This window comes from Meles meles, chromosome 12, assembly GCF_922984935.1.
Source record: "Meles meles chromosome 12, mMelMel3.1 paternal haplotype, whole genome shotgun sequence".
Lineage (NCBI taxonomy): Eukaryota > Metazoa > Chordata > Mammalia > Carnivora > Mustelidae > Meles > Meles meles.
This window is the reverse complement of record NC_060077.1, coordinates 68,543,508-68,556,847: the sequence shown is the minus strand read 5'-3', so window position 1 is coordinate 68,556,847 and position 13,340 is coordinate 68,543,508. Positions and strand designations below refer to the sequence as shown.

The following is a 13,340-nucleotide window of genomic DNA, read 5'->3' as shown; positions in this document are numbered from 1 at the left end:
CAGTAACCAAATTTCAATTAAGTTGGTACAGCCCCTGAGTATGGGGGGGAAAGTTATCTTTATGTCCTTTGTCCACTTTCATCACTACTAATTTCACAAAATACCCTTCCAACCTTTCTGTTTTTAGAAGTCAATATTTTTTTCTGTTAGCCTACTCTTACCCATAAGGAGAAGGATACTCACCTTGAAAATGGAATAGAATATTAGAGAAGGGATTGCTGACCATACATTTGCAAGCTGCATTTTAGGACATGATCCTTTTAATCCCGAAATTCATATGCTCCACCCAAATTAAGGTTTTGTCTGTAAACTAGGTAAGACACCCAATATTCTCTCCCCCCACAACAATTCTGTAGTATACTGAGATAAAAATCTCAGTATGGCAAAAATTCTGTGTGTGTATGGGTGGGGAAGTTCTGTCCCAATGTTAGTGTGTCGGTATAGGAAGGTGTTTTTTTTCATCCTTTCCATTTTGTTGTTTAAAGATTTTATTTACTGGCAGAGAGAGAGCATGCACGTGGGTATGAAGAGAGAGCATAAGCAGGAGGAACAGCAGAGGGAGAGGGAGAAGCAGGTTTCCCGCTGAACAAGGAGCCAGACACAGGGCTAGATTCTAGGAATCTGGGATCATGACCTCAGCGGAAGGCAAATGCTTAACCGACTGAGCCACCGAGGCACCCTTATCATTTCCATCTTATTCCAAATTTATTTTTTTAAAGATTTCATTTATTGGGACGCCTGGGTGGCTCAGTTGGTTAAGCGGCTGCCTTCAGCTCAGGTATGATCCCAGCATTCTGGAATCGAGTCCCACATCAGGCTCCTTGCTTGGCAGGGAGCCTGTTTCTCCCTCTGCCTCTGCCTGCCATTCTGTCTGTCTGTGGTAGCTCTCTCTCTCTCTCTCTTTCTCTGACAAACAAATAAATAAAATCTTTTAAAAAAAATTTCATTTACTTATTTGAGAAAGAGAAATCAAGAGCAGGCCAGCAGGGGGATAGGGCAGAGGGAGAAGCAGACTCCCGCCTGATCAGGGAGCCCAACTGGGGACTCTATCCCAGGACCCCCGGACCAAGACCTGAGCCCAAGGCGGAGGCTCAACTGACTGAGACACTCAGACGCCCTAATTTTATTCCAGATGTAAAGGTATAGTCCCTGTTGTCCTGAAACTAGTTGTTGGTAGAGGAAACCTTGAATCCTAGTCCAGTCTGGGATGAGACTTCTGATTCTGCACCATCCTCGGCAGAATTGGCAACCACTTATTTTGAACTTGTGCTTGTTACCATTTTTAAACAACTTGTTCTAATATACAGATTTCATTTAGATAGAATATAAAAGAACTGCGATTTTCGAACTTGAGTGCGTAATGGATCACCTTAGAATGGTGTGGGCGCCTCTCAAAAATTCAGGTCGCTCCAAATTTTCAACTTTAAGAGGGGCTGGGGGGTGGGGCCAGCGATCTACGGTTTAACCAGTTCCGCAAGCCCCCGGTGATAACTGTTTACTTTGCTACTACGCTTTAAAAGCTGTAGTCTCGGACCCCACATCAGCCTCCCGTCACCTTCCAAACCAGCTGCGTCCCAGCGCCGGGTGACGCCTGCAGGATCCCCAGCCGGGACTGGGCCTGAAAGCCGCATCGTAAGGGGTTCCGCTACCCACATGGTCGCCAGGGGCAACCACAAGGTCAACTCAATAGGCCAAAATAAATGTGTAATGAAAGCCTGGGCCGAAGTTAACAAAGATCGAATCGCTCATTTTTATGTTTAACTCTAAACACAAAACTTTGAAAAAGTAACTCCACCTCCAACCCTCCCGCAAAAGGCAGATTCGCGTCCGGGGGTGAGCGCGAGGGGCGGTACTTCCGGGTCAGATGGGCCGGCTGCCTTGACCTTCCTCGTCGCTCAGCCATTTTGTCCCAGTCAGTCCGGAGGCTGCGGCTGCGGAGGAGCCACCCGAGGAGAACTTGCAAAGATGCTGTCCGTCCGCGTCGCCGCGGCCGTGGCCCGCGCCCTTCCTCGGCGGGCCGGGTTGGTGAGTGCGGGGTACTGGCGGGAGGGAAGTGACCCAGTGGGTGGCTGGTGCTGTGCTGACTCGCGAGCTTTTGCTGCATGGAGGGTGAGGGCTGGCGGGCGCCGCCATCTTGCACCGCTGGCTGCTCGGCCTTGGCTGGGCGGCGGCGCGAGGGCCCTGATGCTCGCCATCCGTGCGGTACGGTGTTAAGCGCTGCAGGGGAGGTGGCGACTTCGATGCTGTCTAGAGAGGGGCCTCAGGGGGTGTCCATGACTTCAGTTGAGAGCTGTCCGAGAGGGGGCCTTGGGTGAAGGTCAGGGCTGGGTCGCTAGCTCTCCCAACGCCTGGTCTGAAACGGCGAGGCTTGTCCCCCGCTGGTTCTCCGGGATTGCCCCGCTGAAGGTCAGAGCACTGTTGGTAGCTGTAGTTGAACCGACCTAGGAAAGCCTGACATTGTATGAAGGTCAGTACGCCCCGGCCTTTCACCTCTGCTCGGAGGTCGGTTCGGGGGAAAGCAATAAATGAAGGTCCTTTCCTGAATACTTAAGTAGACGATCTCAGTGCTGAATACTGAGGGGACTGTGAAACGCCATACAGCGCAAATGTGCATTTTCTGCGGCCGATACCGTGACAGCAGTGAAATCTAAATTGTCTCAGGCAGAAAGAAGGCTTTGCTTTGTGTCGTGGTACTTTGACATGTTTTAAGATTTCGTCCTTGAGGAATCGTTAGACAGTGATTGAGAGCTCAAGATAGAGCATAGGTTGGAAAATGCTTAAAAAAGGTCAATGCCCTTCGTTACTTTTCGCCCTTGAAGGCTTACATTTACTTACTCTTTCCTTGTTAAACATAGTATCAGTTTCAGAGGTAAAATAAACACTGGCTGTTTTACTGTTCTAATACAACTAAGTTGCAAGAAAAACATTTTTAATGGTTTTCATCCGGTGCTGTAGAAGATAGTAGGTTCAGAATTGACAGGGACCAACAGCGTCCTCTAACAACTTGAAGAAGGAGGCGGTCCAGATTGTTGTAGGCTTTGTCCATGGCTGGGGGGGAAAAAGAATCCACAGCCATTCTTAATTTCTAATCAAACTCTTTTAACATTTAGGAATTTAATTTTTTTTTTTAAATTTTATTTATTTATTTGACAGATCACAAGTAGGCAGAGAAAAGGGAGAGGGGGAAGTAGGCTTCCCCATGAGCAGAGATTCCCGGGACCCTGAGACCATGACCTGAGCCCCCAACCCACTGAACCACCCAGGCGCTCAGGAATTTTATATGTTTTTTTGTTTGTTTTTAAGTAAAATAGGATATATATGGATATTTCCCCTTCTTTTCTAGAAGTTCAACTCAAATGTATCTAAAGATACATTTGATTCTAGAGTTCAACTCAAATGTATCTAAAGATGAAATAATAGTACCTGATTCCCTTAAAGGAAAGGATAATTTGGTAATTCTTGGTTTTTAAAAAACACTTTAAAACGTACTTATTTTTTTTAAAAGATTTTGTTTATTTGACAGATCACAAGTAAGAGCAGCAGGCAGAGAGAGAAAGGGGGAAGCGGGCTCCCTGCTGGGGAGACAGCCCAATGCGGGGCTTGATCCTAGGACCCTGAGATCATGACCTGAGCTGAAGGCAGAGGCCTAACCCACCGAGCCACCCAGGCACCCCTAAAATAAGCTTTTTATAAAATACTTAACCATGTTCCCAGGAGCTGCTTAATACATTGTTGCATATATCAAAATCTAGTTTGTCATGTGATTAATAGCCTTCCAATTTTAAGCAGAATATTTTGAATATAATTAATATTTTCACTAATAACTTGGTCAAACTGGTCAAACTAATTTGATCAAACTAAGCTTGCATTTGTTCAAGCTTGCCAGTTTTTTTAAACAAACTTTTTAAAAATGTTTATGCACTAGGTCTCCAAAAATGCTTTGGGATCCTCCTTCATTGCTGCAAGGAACCTCCATGCCTCTAACACTCGTCTTCAGAAGACTGGTAAGTCATTATTTCTAAGTCTCTCTACACCACACTTACTGCCTTGTCAGTAAGGGAAAAAATAAGTTACATAGGTTGCATAACTTTTTAATTTTCATTTGTTAATTGTTTTTCCCTCTTAATTTTAGTTGCTACAAATCTCAGATTCTTTGCCTGTAATATGCCATTTAGCCCTGTCTTGGTGGGTTTTCTTGTTCTAGTGAAATATATATTTTTTCATGATACTACAGCTTTTTTTTTTTTCTGATACAGTATCTTTGGGTGGAAACAGAAAATACACATATCAGGTGGTGGGTATCCTTTCTGAACTGTAAAAGATTTCATTTCATTAGAGGGGCGCCTGGGTGGCTCAGTTGTTAAGTGTCTACCTTGTGGTCTGGTCATGATCCCAGGGTCCTGGGACCGATCCCAATCCCTGCATCGGGCTCCCTGCCCCACGGGAAGCCTGTTCTCCATCTCCTATTCCTCTTGCTTGTGTTCCTTCTCTCGCTGTGTGTCTCTGTCAAAATAAGTAAAAAATCTTCAGAAAAAAATTAGAAAAAAGTAAACAACTTTTACCTTTATGTTTTAAGATGGTAATAGCTGCTGATCTGTACTTGGCATCCTACAGATTTGCACATTGCAAATAGAGAATGGTGGAGGTGAGCAGGGAAGATGACGTAGGTTAGGGAATTCTTTTGGGGATATGTGAGTGGGGCTTTTGAACTAAAGATTAAACAAGTGAATACAGAAGTCTCCCACATGCTGAGATGAAGAATATTAAGTAATTGCATGTCTTTAAAGGGAAAGATATTTATACTTTGTTAACAGTTGCTTTTAAAAATGGATTGCATTTTTGGGGTGCCTGGATGGCTAAGTTGGTTAAGTGTCCCACTCTTTTTTTTTTTTTTTTTTTAAATATTTGATTTATTTCTTTGAGAGAGAGAGGGAACACAAGCAGGCTTTCCACCAAGCAGGGAGGGAGTCTGATGTCAAAGGACCCTGAGATCATGACCTGAACCGAAGGCAGACACTTAACGACTGAGCCACCCAGACGCCCAAGTGTCCCACTCTTGATTTCAGCTTGGTCTCCATGTCAGAGTCATGAGTTTAAGCCCTGCATTGGGCTCTATGTTGGGCATAAAGCCTACTTTAAAAAAAAAAAAAAAAAGATTGCATTTTTAAGCTTCCTGTAGAGTTTAGCAAAAAAGTCAGGTTTCAACATAGAAATTCCTGAGAAAATAAATAAAAGGAGTAAAAGATGAAAATTCTTATTATAATGATGTTGCTTAATTTTATTAGCTGCTTTTCTGGTTTACATTTGTCTTGTGAAATTTTCTCTCCATCACTTGGATTTGTGTTTTTTTGTTTTTAAGATTTTTATTTTATTGACAGAGACACAGCTAGATAGGGAACACAAACAGGGGGAGTTGGGGAGGGAGAAGCAGGCTACTCGCTGAACAGGGAGCCCACTGTAGGGCTCAATCCAAGGACCCTGGGAGCATGACCTGAGCTGAAGGCAGATGCCTAACAACTGAGCCACCCAGGCGCCCCTTGGATTTGTTTTTTTTTAAAGCAGTGGTGGATATCAAGCTTTTTTGAATAGAACCATGCATAGTACATTTTAGAATCATTTGGTTAGGGGCACCTGGGTGGCTCAGTGAGTTTAAGCCTCTGCCTTTGGCTTAGGTCATGATCCCAGGGTCCTGGGATCAAGCCCCACATGGGGCCTTGCTCAGCAGGGAGCCTGCTTCCTCCTCTCTCTGCTCTGCCTGCCTCTCTGCCTACTTGTGATCTCTGTCTGTCAAGCAAATAAATAGAATGTTAAAAAAATAATTTGGTTATTGTGATTACAAAATTATAGTTTTTATGTTGTTAGGGAAGTGGGTTTTAAAAAGATCTTGAGACAAGGCTATTTTTGCAATGGATTTTTTCTCTCAATAGGCACTGCTGAAGTGTCCTCTATCCTTGAAGAACGTATTCTTGGAGCCGATACCTCTGTTGACCTTGAAGAGACTGGACGTGTCCTGAGCATTGGTGATGGTATTGCCCGTGTACATGGGCTGAGAAATGTTCAGGCAGAAGAAATGGTAGAGTTTTCTTCAGGTTTAAAGGTAAATTATAAAAAATGAGATTTTGATGTTTTAGGATTGGTCTCTGAATTACTCACTTAATAATTCAGAGATTGTGCTAGTGTTTTTTGTATTTTAACTTTCAATTTCAACTTCAGTATTTAATCATTATCATTGATTGTGAAAAAAAGTAAACTTAAGCGTTTTGGTTACCAAAGTTTTTATTCTAGGGACTGATAATATATAAATTGTAGGCACTAGTGCTGAGATAAAAAATTGACTAAACCTTCAGCCAAATTCTAAGAAGTCTGCTTTATACCTATTAAGATTGTCTTACATAAGAGCCTTAGATAACTTCCAACTAAATTCATTTCTGGTGGAAAGTTGAAAGTCATTGACTTTGTACATCTTTTAGGAATGGACCTATTATTGTTAAGCTTGTGGTATAGTTATCAGAAGCTTTCTGATGATAGAAGTCTACTTCTTTCTATTAGGTTGACCCTAGTTGGCCAGTGGGATGAAAACATGGTAGCAGTCATGGGTTTTCTGAGGAAAGCAGAGCGTGATATCTGGGTAGACCAGGGGGAGTGGGATTACCCACTCAGCATGGATAAAGACAGACTTGGTCCTCTGGCTATTGACCAGTATGGTAAAAACCTTGATATGGAAGAATAATTATACAGCCAAAGTTTTCTCCATAGCTGTTAGATCTTGGCTAAAAATTTAGCCTCTCATATCTTCAGCTATGTTACATAGCTTTGAAAGGTGAGGCTGATATAAATAAACTCTGAGTTTCTTTTTTAGCCTTTAAGATGTAAAAGTCTAGTATTGTCTAATAGAACTTCTGTAGTGATGGAAATACTTTATGTCTGTGCTGTTTAGGTATAATAACTATTTTACATGTGAGGCTATTCAGAATGTACAATGTGGAGTTTCTTAGAGAGTGGGTGATATGTAGAGATTTGTTAATTGGAGAGAAAACTTAATTTCTCTGATTTCGGTAAGATGGTGTTAATTCAAATTTTAAATAGCCACATGTGGTTAGTGACAATTGTGTTGAACATTAACTGCAGTTCCTCTATTCTGAGTACTTCTGCAGAGCTTTAATGACTGACCAGACTCAGTTCATGAAAAGCCTTTATCCTTAGTAATGAATAGGGACCTAAAAATCTTACATTTTGAATTAAAGTTGTAATGATGAGAGATGACCCAGCACTGTTACATTATAGCATTTTGTCCTCGTTTGGGTAGGTTTTAATTTCCTTTTCTACTAACCTGATGAGTTCTCACCGTAATTTTTTTAGCTGTTTATGACACTACTCACAAATAAAAAGATGAAAATCAGCTGTGTCTTAAAATTTCCAGTTGATCACTTTATTTCATACTGATCACCTGGTTCAAAATCCATAGACAAAAGAAGTACAGTGAAAAAAGCTTGACCTAGTTTCTTTGCTTCTTCTTGTTCTTTGAGGATGTAGTAAATAAATGAGCATGTTATGCTTATAATGCTATCCTAAGAGGATTCAAGGGAACATGTTGCTGTTTTAAGTCTTGATCAAAGAAGGCTTTTTGTCATAAAAATACTTGAGTAAATCAGATCAAAAGTCCAATACTGCCTTTTTTTTTTTTTTTTTTTTTTTTTTTTTTAACTAGCTATTTTAATTTCGTGTAGTGTTGACATTTGGGAAGAAGTACTACTCAGGCTTCATGGGGGTTCAATTGTGTGTTTTGTAGGGTATGTCTCTGAACTTGGAACCTGACAACGTTGGTGTTGTCGTGTTTGGAAATGATAAACTAATTAAGGAAGGAGATATTGTGAAGAGAACAGGAGCCATCGTGGACGTTCCAGTTGGCGAGGAGCTATTGGGCCGTGTTGTAGATGCCCTTGGTAATGCCATTGATGGAAAGGTACGTTTAACGGTTATTAGATGTGTTTGTAGCTTCCAGTAGACATCAAAACTGATTGTTCTGGGGCTCCTTTTTATTATTTAACAGGGTCCAATTGGTTCCAAGACCCGTAGGCGAGTTGGCCTGAAAGCCCCCGGGATCATTCCTCGAATCTCTGTGCGCGAACCCATGCAGACTGGCATTAAAGCTGTGGATAGCTTGGTGCCAATTGGTCGTGGTCAGCGTGAGCTGATTATTGGTGACCGACAGACTGGGTAAAGCTTGTTAAACATTTTAACTAAAATTTAATTGTGGAAAGATTACTTATTAGGGTTGGAATGGTAAATGTTTTGGGTATAATGGGGAGAGTGGAATCTGATGAGGATTAGAAGTAGGACTGAAATTTGAGAAATCCTTTGAAGTATTTACTAAAATTTAAGTTTACATTGTGTTTTTAAAGTAAAACATCAATTGCTATTGACACCATCATTAACCAGAAACGTTTCAATGATGGAACTGATGAAAAGAAGAAGCTATACTGTATCTACGTTGCTATTGGTCAGAAGAGATCCACTGTTGCCCAGTTGGTGAAGAGACTCACAGATGCAGGTATTAAAGAACTTCAGTCCAGGGATGCCTGGCTGGCTCAGTCGATAGAGCATGCAGTTCTTGGTGTTGGGAGTCATGAGTTCAAGCCTTGCCTTGAGGGTAGGGTTTACTTAAAAGGAAGGGAAAGAACTTTAGTATCATTGTTCTCTGGGAGTCCTAATATTGCTAATCTTAGGATAGCTTCTGCTTAATGAAGGCTGGTTTTAATTATTCCCTAATGACCTGAAATTTCTTCTAATATAATTGAATAAGCAAAAGTAGTATAAAACTAATGTTAAGGTTTTTGTCAGTTTCTTTAAAATTGGTGCTGTTCGATTCTGGTTAATCTGACTTTGGTAAATTATGTAATAAAGCACTTAGTTTTTATTACAGTAGTCTTTAAAACCAAAATGTTGATAACCTTGTGAAACTTAAAAAACTTATTTTCTTCCCAGATGCCATGAAGTACACCATTGTGGTTTCAGCTACTGCTTCTGATGCTGCTCCACTTCAGTACCTGGCTCCTTATTCTGGCTGTTCTATGGGAGAATATTTTAGAGATAACGGCAAACATGCTTTGATCATCTACGATGACTTATCCAAACAGGTCAAAGGATATATATTTTTAGAATCTGTTTCTATGTTTGCACCACAATTGAAGGTGACAAATTTAGCTTCTAGTAACTGAACTTTATAACTCTCTCCCTGTACTGTAGGCTGTTGCCTATCGTCAGATGTCTCTGCTGCTCCGCCGGCCTCCTGGTCGTGAGGCCTATCCTGGTGATGTGTTCTACCTACACTCCCGTCTCCTAGAGAGAGCAGCCAAAATGAACGATTCTTTTGGTGGTGGCTCCTTGACTGCTTTACCAGTCATAGAAACACAAGCTGGTGATGTGTCTGCTTACATTCCAACAAATGTCATTTCCATCACTGACGGACAGGTATTATTTTATGATTAAAATAAATATAAAAGCTTTGAATGATTCCAAGGGATTGGTTGAAACTAGTGTTGATGAACTGATTTGTTAAATGCCTTTCAGTCTTTATTGCGGTAAATTTAAAGTGTATAGAAAAGGAGAACAGTGTAATGAACCCCACATGTCTCTAACCCATTTCAGTTTGTGGTATAGCGAACTTAATTTTTGCTTCATTTATAGCCACTGCTGTTCTCTACCCCTGATAACTTTGAAGCAGATCTTAGAGGTCAGATCATTTCCTCTGCATTAAAAAAAAAAAAAAAAAAAAAGATTGATTTATTTATTTACTTTATTTGACAGAGATCTCAAATAGGCAGAGGCAGGCAGAGAGAGGAGGAAGCAGGCTCCTTGCTGAGCAGAGAGCCCGATGTGGAGCTCGATCCCAAGACCCTGAGACCATGACCTGAGCTGAAGGCAGAGGCATAACCCACTGAGCCACCCAGGCGCCCCTTCTGCATATATTTTAATAGGAATTCATCTCCTGTTTTTGCTCTTCTCCTCTCTTAATCTTAGCAATAGGATGTGTAAGTTGATAGGTGCTGGGGAAGATTGGAGGAGCTCTTTATGTTGAGAAGACACTTAACATTTTTCCTTGGAGATGTTGGGCTTAAGTTTTTTGACTTAATTTTGAAAATAGTTTTAACATGTGTGTTCTCTGTATGTTGTAGATCTTCTTAGAAACAGAATTGTTCTACAAAGGTATCCGCCCTGCCATTAACGTCGGTTTGTCTGTGTCCCGTGTTGGATCTGCTGCCCAAACCAGGGCCATGAAGCAGGTAATTTGCATCACTTTGTCAAGGAGAAGGGATATCATTAGGTTAAAATCATAGTGTACTTGTATAGTGCTCTTTGTCGGTGGGTTAAGTACTTTTGTGTTTCATGAGCTGACCATTTCTGTATTTCAGGTGGCAGGTACCATGAAGCTGGAATTGGCTCAGTATCGTGAGGTTGCTGCTTTTGCCCAGTTCGGTTCTGACCTTGATGCTGCCACTCAGCAGCTCTTGAGTCGTGGTGTGCGATTGACTGAATTGCTGAAGCAAGGACAGTATTGTGAGTTCTTTCATTTCATCAGTGTGTGTACTGTGTGTAAGGGCCTGGGAATCCCATAGCTCCTTACAAGCTATAATACCTGGTGTTCTTTCACTGAAGATACAGTGTTTTGAATGTGATTAATGGCTATTGTACTTCCAGTGCAGTCTGTCATTTGAATAACCAGGAAAACTTACTATATACTTTTCTTTTGAGATTTAAAACCTATTAGATCTTCCTCCTACCCTTTCCACCTTGGCCTTGAGAGAATGGCATTGGGCAGATTTAAAAGTATGTTAGTATACATTTATTCTTGCTGTAGTTTCAGCAGCTTATTTATTTATTTACTTATTTTAAAGATTTATTTGACAGAGCAAGAGAGGGAATACAAGCAGGGGGAGTGGGAGTAGGAGAGGTAGAAGCAGGCTTCCTGCTGAGTAGGGAGACAGATGCAGGGTTCTGGGGATCGTGATCTGAGCCGAAGGTAGACGCTTAACGACTAAGCCACCCAGGTGCCCCTCAGCAAATTATTTATATCTTAAACAGTTTAAATGCTGCCAGATGATGAATAGTGGTTATGGAATATCCCCGAAGATTACACTTTCAGACTTGCAATTAACAAGGAAAACACTTTCCTGGGGAGAAAAGTGGGAAAGATACTAATGTGGAGTTTGTCACAGAGAAAGTGAGAGAAGGTAATATGTAGAGACATGATAATAATTAGAAGAAAAGGTAAGTTTTTCTGACTTTGTTAATGTGGCGTTTATTTGAGTAACTTGGCATTCTTTTGTTTTCAGCTCCCATGGCAATTGAAGAACAAGTAGCTGTTATTTATGCTGGTGTAAGAGGGTATCTTGATAAATTGGAGCCCAGCAAGATCACAAAGTTTGAGCAAGCTTTCCTGGCTCATGTTATCAGCCAGCACCAGGCCCTGTTGGGCAATATTAGGTATGAACACAATTGATGGCCTCTCCTCTGTAAATTTTAAGATACAAAGTCTTGTTAAAGTTCTTTTGAATTTTGTAGTAGTCATTGAATATTTGATTACATCAGTACTGATGAACTGCTTTTTATTTCAAATAGGACTGATGGAAAGATCTCAGAGCAGTCAGATGCTAAACTGAAAGAAATCGTAACAAACTTCTTGGCTGGATTTGAAGCTTAAACTCCTGTGGATTCACATGAAATACCAGTTCGGTTTTGTTGTCGTTTATTCTGGTAATCAGTTCCATTTGTAAAAGGATTACTCCCATACTTCAGATGTACAGAAGTTACCTTAAAAAAAATAAAGGTTCCATATCGGTTGGTGGTTTTCTGTAGTCTGAGTGATTCTTTTAAAAGAGCTAAAATTAATTTGAGGAATTAGTAAGCATGCTTTTTAGATGATTCAAGGCTGAGCTCTTTAAGATTCTAGAGTGCTTTGTGGTTGACTAAAGAAGAATTCATGAACTAGGTAACTGGATATGTGGCGGAGTTTACACTTGGTAATGTTGAAGAGACCCACTGGCTTCTCTGCCAAGAAGGCTGATATATATAAAGTGCTGCAGGCAAGAAAAGGGTAAGACAACTAAAATTATCAAGGAAATGAAAAAAAATGCTAAGTGAAGTCTGATTGAGAAAGGACATAGAAATATGAACATTTATCAGTATCTTGTTCAATATTCTTTAACATATCTTTTTATAAGCAGTGGTTTATAATCAAACTGGTCAGTTTTTATGATTAGTAATTTTGATTTTATTTGGGAAACCTTCACCTTACAATATACAAAGATAACTATATTTTCTACTAAGAGTTTTAAAGGTTTGCTCTTGTTACCTAAGCTTAATCCAGGTAGTAGAGTTTTTGAGAGAAAAAAAACAAATAGGATGTGTATAGAGAGATGGTAGGGGCTGGCAAGTTTCAGAAGGCAGGTGGACAGGCTGGAGACCCAGGGAAGAGTTGTATCTGGAGGCGGAATTCCTTCCTTGGTGGACCTCGGGTTCTCTAAAGGCCTACAACTGGATGAGACCCACCCATGTTATGGAAAGTAATAGTTTATGCATAGTATTTTAAGTTAGTCATGTCTAAACATACTTTCACAGCAGTTAGACTGGTAGTTGACCAAAAACTGGATACCATAGTTTAGAAGATTGACTGTCACTGGGGCCCCTGACTGGCTCAGTCTGTAGAGATTTAATCTTGGTTTGGGAGTTTGAGCCCCACACTGGGTATAGAGCTTGCTTAAAACAACAAAAGATTGTCCCAATCCATCTGGAGTTAACGTTTTTTGTATAGAGGTTAGGAATCTTTTATGTATTCATATCTGGTTTTTTAGCTCCAGTTATCAAACAACTCTTCCCTGTAACCTGCCATGACCCTGTGTTGTATTTAAGTTTCAAGTGCCTGGGCCTTCCTGGGCTCTTCTTTTTAAATTGTTAAGCAGGCAGATAATTTAAAGAAAAAGTCAAGACAGGACTGTACGAAAAATGGAAATCCCTTTTCCTTGCCTACCCCCAACCTCTTCTACTTCCCAAAAGCAGCTCATTTCTATTCAGTTACTTTGTTAGCTCCATATTGCAATTATGCCACTTCCTTTTACATGTGTAATTTGTTGATTTCACCCAACGGATAAGAACTTTGAATGTGTTCACCTGTACTACACATTCCACAATTCTCTTAACTATCATCACAATATGAGAAGATGATGATTTGGGATAAATTCTGCTCGTGTGACTTGATGATCTGATGAAGCTGAAATGGTCATTTTTCACCTGTCTGAGCCTTGGTAGAGTCTTTGTATTGACTATTTTAAAGTAGGTCTGGT

The 13,340-nt window shown here is 40.7% G+C and overlaps 1 protein-coding gene across 1 annotated transcript; it reads left to right on the top strand.

The window, feature by feature from the left end:
* The first annotated feature begins 1,871 nt into the window (after positions 1–1,871).
* Positions 1,872–11,855, top strand: ATP5F1A (ATP synthase F1 subunit alpha). The gene is made up of 12 exons (XM_046025950.1): positions 1,872–2,025; positions 3,926–4,004; positions 5,928–6,097; positions 7,790–7,963; positions 8,051–8,217; positions 8,403–8,551; positions 8,986–9,137; positions 9,247–9,471; positions 10,176–10,283; positions 10,413–10,557; positions 11,334–11,484; positions 11,620–11,855. The coding sequence occupies exons 1-12, from the start codon at positions 1,966–1,968 to the stop codon at positions 11,699–11,701; spliced, it is 1,662 nt and encodes a 553-aa protein (XP_045881906.1). The 5' UTR covers positions 1,872–1,965; the 3' UTR covers positions 11,702–11,855.
* The last annotated feature ends 1,485 nt before the right edge of the window (positions 11,856–13,340 follow it).

What these genes read in the sequence shown, in the direction of transcription:
- ATP5F1A (XM_046025950.1), top strand. Translation starts at nt 1,966, where the DNA reads ATGCTGTCCGTCCGCGTCGCCGCGGCCGTGGCCCGCGCCCTTCCTCGG. An exon ending in GTAATGCCATTGATGGAAAG is followed by an intron (nt 7,964 to 8,050) that starts GTACGTTTAACG and finishes ATTATTTAACAG; the next exon opens with GGTCCAATTGGTTCCAAGAC. An exon ending in GCTGAAGCAAGGACAGTATT is followed by an intron (nt 10,558 to 11,333) that starts GTGAGTTCTTTC and finishes TTTTGTTTTCAG; the next exon opens with CTCCCATGGCAATTGAAGAA.